Source organism: Dicentrarchus labrax, unplaced genomic scaffold, assembly GCF_905237075.1.
Source record: "Dicentrarchus labrax unplaced genomic scaffold, dlabrax2021, whole genome shotgun sequence".
NCBI classification, from domain to species: Eukaryota; Metazoa; Chordata; class Actinopteri; family Moronidae; genus Dicentrarchus; species Dicentrarchus labrax.
The window spans coordinates 13275467-13282937 of NW_026136720.1; the positions used below are offsets into that span (position 1 = coordinate 13275467).

The 7471-nt window shown below is 41.4% G+C and overlaps 2 protein-coding genes across 6 annotated transcripts; one reads left to right on the forward strand and one right to left on the reverse strand.

Moving 5' to 3' along the window:
- Window positions 1–48: 48 nt before the first annotated feature.
- si:dkey-24l11.2 (uncharacterized protein LOC100034462 homolog) lies at window positions 49–5687 on the reverse strand. Of its 5 annotated transcripts, none has more exons than XM_051382221.1 (12): window positions 5539–5682; window positions 3632–4246; window positions 3122–3181; window positions 2963–3015; window positions 2731–2875; window positions 2235–2602; window positions 1578–1806; window positions 1358–1472; window positions 1036–1153; window positions 821–932; window positions 341–453; window positions 49–219 (listed from the first exon to the last, which is right to left on the reverse strand). In XM_051382221.1, exons 2-12 carry the CDS (start codon window positions 4235–4237, stop codon window positions 150–152), a joined length of 1989 nt encoding a protein of 662 aa, XP_051238181.1. In that variant the 5' UTR covers window positions 4238–4246; window positions 5539–5682; the 3' UTR covers window positions 49–149. The 5 variants fall into 5 exon arrangements, with proteins under 5 accessions (XP_051238181.1, XP_051238178.1, XP_051238179.1 ...); XM_051382218.1 differs by having other exon boundaries at window positions 1358–1475; XM_051382219.1 differs by having other exon boundaries at window positions 1358–1475; window positions 5439–5637.
- On the forward strand, window positions 5643–7146 carry ch25hl1.2 (cholesterol 25-hydroxylase like 1, tandem duplicate 2). Its single transcript, XM_051382225.1, has one exon. It carries the CDS (start codon window positions 6167–6169, stop codon window positions 7142–7144), a length of 978 nt encoding a protein of 325 aa, XP_051238185.1. The 5' UTR covers window positions 5643–6166; the 3' UTR covers window positions 7145–7146.
- The last annotated feature ends 325 nt before the right edge of the window (window positions 7147–7471 follow it).

The following is a 7471-nucleotide window of genomic DNA, read 5'->3' on the forward strand; positions in this document are numbered from 1 at the left end:
TAACAGTCTTACAGACTTTCAATATAAAATCAAAAAATTAACACTGAGTGATCATAACAACATGATTTATTGCAGAAACATACTATTTCATTGAATGTATGTCTTTTAATTAATTTAATTAAGGCAATGATGCTCTTCTTCTTCACCAACTACTTCTTTTCACTGGCTGCCTTCCTTGAAATAGTTTTGTTGGTGTTGGCATATTTATGTCGATCATTTCTGAAGGGAGAGAAAAAACAAACTCTTAATCTTGTAACCACTAACAGAAATGGCAATCTTTTTAATGAATAAAAAATGTTTTTCATCAGTAATGTTAACAAAAAAACTTTGGTAGATGTACCTGTTCATTTTGACTTTGTTTCTGCATCCCAGTCCTCCCTCCCAGTGGCTGGTGCGTGCACCTCTTGTCATCATGCTTCCACAGGTGATGCAAGCCTTTCCACTGCTGTACGGCTGCAATAACAAACAATGTAGGGATATTATTTAAAAATGTTCCCATTATGAGACAAAGTCTAACATTAACCTTTATGCATTCATGCTTCCAGTTGGAACCACATATAGTATTTTTTAATTAAGGAATGAACTGAACCAATCAAGACAACAAATGTGCACCTCTTATACTGTCCCTCTGGCATATTTGCTGATAAGTTTAGAAAGATTTCCAATTGTTGGCAGAGAGCACAGATACACGTTCTACAATATTAGACTTATTCTCTACAATGAATTGAGTGTCAGCCTGGATAACAGCATAAGCTCAAAGGCTAAAATGCTATTACACAATGTTATGCATACAATGTTATGTCACAACTCTATAGCTCACTTGTTCTTTGGCACAGTAGCCACATATCATCCTAGTGGCCAGTTCCATGGGGTGGTCTTGGTCCTCATCATGACACACATCACAGGGGTAAGCACGGCCACAGCAGGGGAACCTGAGGGGAGTCAGTGCCACAAAGCTTGGACACTATTCTTTATGTTCCTATCGGAGCCTCCATGTCAGTCATGAAATAAGATAGGACATAGTGATGATTATACCTTAGCCAGCGATGGCTCTGTTTGTAATGTTTGCATGTTCCTTTATCTGGCAGTGGCTTCCCCTTTTGCACAGAGGGATCTCTTATTGTCTTATAAGTACCCTCACAAGCACTTGGACCTGCACAAGGTAAAAATTAAAATTACATTTATATTGGCCAGTCATCATTTTGTATGTGTACAAATGCTAATATTTATTGGTTTGAACACACTGTGTGGCTTTTTAAATAATAACATAAAGCAACATGAGTCAGCAACTGTGGCTGTTTGTTGTTGTAAGATCTTAAATCTTTGCTGATCCCTGCAAATGTAGGTGAGCTCTGACCTGTTTTGTTGGTGCGTGGCTGAATATACTGGAATCTTGTGCTCTCAGCCAGAATACTGAGTCTGCTGTAGCAGTGTTCACAATTAAACTCCTTTGTTTGACCATAGGAAAGGTTCTGCTGAAAATGAAAGACAATAGAGATATTTCAGAGAAGCTCAGGGATCATCAAGACATACAGTTTATGGTGACAATCTGTGACAGGCGCGTGGTGTTTCATCACCTGCACAGGACCGTCCTGGGAGCAGCTGAGGCAGCCCACGATGAGTTCACATTCCTGAAGCACAAGGTCAGCAGGGGCAGCATTGTGAAGGTCCAAGTATCCCAGGACATCACTGTAATGGTGCAGCATGCAGGGCCTGAATGCAGCATTGATGCTTGCACTGCACTTTTCACACTGAGCTGAGCACGGTGTCCTTCCAGTCAGTGTGAGGTCTGCAGTTACCTTACACCTGCAGACAGTAGTACACATACAGTCCACAAACGAATTTGTAAAGAATATTAAATCTGTGTATCATTTATTTTTATATTCAATATAGAATCCAGAATGAGGGGGGGGGATGTTATTTTGCTCAAGTCAAAAATAGGATGAATGAAAAAACAGCCATAGTTGGTAGCACCATCACTCAAGTGTATTTGCTGCACACAAAGACATCTGTAGCTTCCTGGTCCCACGCATTAAATATCAAAGTCAAAGTATGATTTCAGCAAAACATAGAAAGAATTAAAAAAAAGGCGGTATTAATTTTTGTGTTGGATTTATAAATAAGTAACAAAATAACAAATCGTTTTTTCTGAATTTTCCGATTTTGGATTCTATACTGAATATGAAAATAGCGAATGATACACATTAAATGACAATCAGATCTTTTTTCTTTACCTGTTACATTGAAGACAAACTGTGATTTGATGTGCCACTACGGTGGCTGTGTTCTCTCCCAGCCTCAGTCCCAGCAGCTTCACCTCTGTCCCTCTGCGGGGATCACTGATCTTAATGTTCTCCACCAGATGACTGGCTTCCTCATCATTCTCCTCCTGCTGCTGCCCTTCATCACAACCGGGAACCTCCTGGTGCTTCCCTCTCTCCATTGTCCTCTCGCCCTCCGTCTTTTCCAGTTTTCCTTCATCGCTGACATCCTCATCTGCATCAGCGGTGTCAGAGGCGGACTTTTCACACACCGTTGCCTGGAGCTCCTGGTATGATATGAACTGCAGTCCAGCCTTTTCCAAATCAATGTCTTTTTTCAACTGCAAAAACATTCAAATGAAGAGAAAAACTTCATCAGCAGTTATTTAGAGGTCAGTTCATTAACTTCAAAGGTAAAACACAAACATCACTATTCACAACCTCCTGTTCATGCAGGCTGCAGCCTCACCTGCCTGGCTCCTTCAGTGAACAGTCTCTCCAAACTACGATCTAGCCAGCGGAGAAAAGGCCGGAAGAGCAACTCTACCTTTCCCAGAAGCAGATTGGTTGCATGCTTGGCTTGAAGCCACTCCAGTGATGCTTGCTGTACATGTCTGTGTAGCCAGAGATTTACAGAAACGTCAACACCGAATGACTCAAATGAAACATTAAATGTCAAAATAAACCGCACATACTTTTACCTCGACATTACTGGTGGCAGATTCTGATCCAACGGTATATCCAATGTGAAAATCTAAGAAAATGTATCAAGTTGATGAGGAGCTGTTCTTTTCATGACAACCATTTACTGTATAGTATATCACAGACCATGATGTGTGAATGAAAGCAGTGGTCTTTACCTCCTGCGGGTAATTGTCAGGGAAGCTCACCATGATGTCAATTTCTTTTAGATCAAAAGGCTATAAGTTAAAATGCAGAGTTAGTATATTTCCAGATAATAGTGTAGAGTAATTTTCATATCTGTAACCTACTATCAAACCAAAGCATGACAAGTATATGAAAAGTTGGTTTGTTAATGATTTACACAGAAAACTTGGCTTTTTTAAACCCTATAATGGGGGCTCAGAAACACCAAATTTAAATGAGCCAAAATAGCCAAGTTTTAATAACTGCTTTACCCCATTCCCCTTGTAACAAATCTGCTTAATGTAATCTCAGCGGTGGAGTTCAACTGATACAAATCCCATGTAATGCTGTATTAACAGTTCCACTATTATAGCAGAATAACTCTGCTGTTACAGCATAAAAGGAATTGAACTGATCTGTATTATAGAAATAATATGTTTGTAGACTGTTGCTCTAAGCTCTGGCGGCAGGAGAGAAGAAAAAAAGTACAAGAAAATGTTTACCCAGTCTGGATCAGTGGCCTCTACAGTGGTCCTGTAATAAGTAACTTTGCCATCACCCCTTTCCTGAATAATCAGCTGGTCTTTGGGAAAACGCTTCTTCAACTGCTTGATCTCTGTGTCTCGCAGTTGGTTGACAACTTCCTCTGTCAGGTCATGCAACTTAACCTCCTGGAGGATGCTGGGACGGGGTACTGGTGGGTTTCTCTGCACAGGTCTTGTGCAAGGAATAGGGGGGTCCTCCACTGTGGTAAACTGCGGTGGATGCCAGAAGCGACATCTGTCTTCCATGGTGCAGTGGCCTGAGATAAAGTAGCGACAGGGGCGACGGCTAGCTGCTGGGGCAACCGTGGAGTTACTAGTGGGAGGAGGCCTGTGCCCCTCATTTCCCCCAGGGACCTCTGAGTTTGGAGATGTGGCATCTGATTGGCTAGGTGTCGTGATGGTTTTCTTCTCATGAGTTTTGGCATTATCTCTTACATGCAGGAATCTGCATTTCTTCCCAAAATTGCAGCGTCTTCCTTGAGAGTAGTAGCGACACAGCTGCTGTGTTTGAGGCACAGGCTCTGAGTCACCTGTCGGCTTCTCTCCTTCACCTTCCTCCATCATTATTACCACCTGAATGAATGAATACAGCAACACAGATTAAAGAGACGTATCTGCTTATTTTACATATATAAACGCTACAATGCCAAACGTATGTGGACAAACAAAGATTACACCCATGTGTGATTGATATGGGCATTAATACTGATACTGGAACAGCCTCCACTCAGGTATTTCCTCTCATTCGGCCACAAAAGCCTTGGTTGAGGACTGGTGCTGGGCGATAAGGACATTCAAGTTCTTCCCACCAAACTGTGAAAACCATTTCTTTATGTCATTTTGAAACAGACCAGTGTCTTCCCCAAACAGGTGCCACAAAGTTGGAAGAAATCTATCTTCTAAAACAGAGAACACGCTTCCCAGCCTTTTCGGTGCATGATTCTTTAAAATGAAGTAATGGAAATGTATTTATTGGTTTCATGATGGAGTCCCCTACTTTTCTATTATTTTGGCAGCATACCATATAGGGATCCATGATGATACCTTATTTCAATATAGCCAATCTCGGCTTCCCTATGGCGTAACACCAACACCCTTTTATGATATTTTCCCAAAAACCAACCCAAGGCAAGAAAAAAAAAACCCAGATCTGAAGTACATGTGTACAGAGGTTTCCATATAACGTTACATTTGTCCATATAATGTAAAACAGCAAGTCTGTCTCTGTTAAATACCTAAGATATCGAAAAGTCTATCCGATGGACCTGAACCTGTTTTATTGCTCTATGTGAATCATATGATGATCTATTATTGTCAAATTACCCATAAACGCTAGAATAGACCTTTTTCACAGCAGCCATTCTGACCTACAATAGTAGGCTAAGACCAGGTGTTACCAATTATTACCAATTAAGGCTCTGTTCCATTTAGTGTATCAAAGCCTTCCCAGTGAGCCAACATGCACAATATCTTGACTGTTTGCGGAAGCGGAACCTTAATTAGGTTCATTGGTAACACCTGAGTTTACCCTACTATTTCATGTCAAGATTCCTGTTGTGAAAAGAGTCTATTGGTTCCATTTGGCCTAACAGCAACGTTACCATATCGACAAGTCTATACTGTTTATGAGCGGACAAAAGACCAACGTTAGCTATCTTACGTTACCTAGCTACCGTTACCGTTAGCTCAACTTTACGTTACGTGTTGCTAATGTTGGTCACTTCATTCAGAACAAATTAGTTAATATTTTGGAAGATGGCATTACCTCAAATACAGACAAAGTGTCCGCGTAAAGGTTTATTCCGTCTAATGATAAGTTGCATTGTGTTAAAGAAAAGTGGCTTTAGCCGTTATGTTACTGTTACCTGTCAGGTGACTCGGCAGCGTAGTCGTTTTGCGTCATTACGTGGGACGAAAGGTCCCGAATCTGTTGGGGTAGCGATTTGAAACGTGACACAGCAGAACGAGACTATTATGTGTAAAGGTTGTGGAGATTTTTTTATTTACGGGCTGCATAAACGTCCTTTGTTGTACATTGGATATAAATGTGTTTTGTCGCCCTCTAATGTTTGGGAGTGTGAAATGGACGTCCACCTTTTTTCCTCGGGTTCAAAGTTTATTTTTGAGCCCTTATCTCACCACAAGGTCCATTATGTTACTACTCTACATGATGTCTTTTTTTTTGTATAAAGGGAACTGTAGATTTCCATTTTTTTAACACTGAAAAGAATTACAAAAGGCTTAAAAGCTGAGGCTAAGAGCTCATTATTTTGTTAATATATTTTGTTAAATCTCCAGAAAGGTGTTGTATTAATTTCTGACACTATACTGTATGTGATCTTTTTGAGTGGGATGCAGCCCTTTATATCAATTTCCTGTGTACTAGTGTAGCCCCTGTACATGCAAGATATATAGCAAAATGTTTGAGAGAATGAAATAATTTTAAACAATTTATCACACTGTGAGCTACTTGTTACCAGTCACCCAGGGTGTATGAATAATTTGTTGACTTGTTGCACCCAACTGTCACTTGAAACCACACAGTGTGCAAAGACACTCAAGTCCCATAGCCACTGTTCCAGCTGTAACGTCTACATTCCTCAGACATTTATACGATATTTACCTTGTGATTCTTACTGCAGGATGGATCTTGTAGATACCGCTGATCTCTGGATCAGATGCTTAGAAAATGATTCTTTGCTGCAGCCTCTGTGGGACAGCCTGAGACTCAACTACAGAGACTATTTGAGATCTCCACTCTTCCCCGTTGTTCTGACCGTGTCTTCCTACTTTGTCTTGTGCCTCCCTTTCCTTGTTTGCGATATCATGGGAGAAAGGTGGACGTGGGTCCAGCAATTCAAGATCCAACCCAGCCGTCGTCCTACAGCCTCTACACTGCTGCACTGTGCGGGCGTTACCTTGTACAACCATGTGTTTCTGGTGCTCCCAGCATCAGTGGCCCAGTGGGCATGGAGGCCACCTGTGGACTTGCCAGACCAAGCGCCGGCCCTGCTGGAGCTGATTGGCGGTGTCATCTGTAACCTCCTGCTCTTTGACTTCCAGTACTTTATCTGGCACCTGCTCCATCACAGGATCCGCTGGCTGTATGTCACTTTTCATGCCATCCATCACAATTACTCATCTCCCTTTGCTCTAGCCACTCAGTGTCTTGGTGGCTGGGAGCTGGTCACAGTAGGCTTTTGGACCACTCTGAATCCTGTGATCCTGAGATGCCACCTTCTCACCACATGGACATTCATGGTGTTACATGTCTACGTTTCCATAGAGGATCACTGTGGCTATGATTTCCCCTGGTCCACATCACGTCTGATACCATTTGGCATCTATGGAGGGCCCAGCAAACACGATGTGCACCATCAGAAACCCAACACCAATTTTGCACCACACTTCAGCCACTGGGATAAAATATTTGGCACACATGCTGAGTTCAGCTTCTCTACTGTGAAATAGAAGAGAATTTTAAAATGTGAAGGTGTGAAATTTGAAAAGAAATCTGCACTTTCCTTTAAATGGAGGCTGCACTGTATTGTATTTGATAAACAACTCAAAATAAGATGTGTTAGAGTTTCCCTTTCCTTAATGATAATCTTAAAAAAAAAAATGCATGCACAATCTAAATAATGCCTAAAGGAATCTGTCCCTCAGTGTGTCTTCTGTAAGACCTGGCTTACATTACATTCTTCCTCGTGTAAATAATACATCCTGTGAGCCACTTTTCTGCTCTTCACCATGTATAGGCATATTCTCATGTATTTGAGTGTGTGGGCAAACAGAATA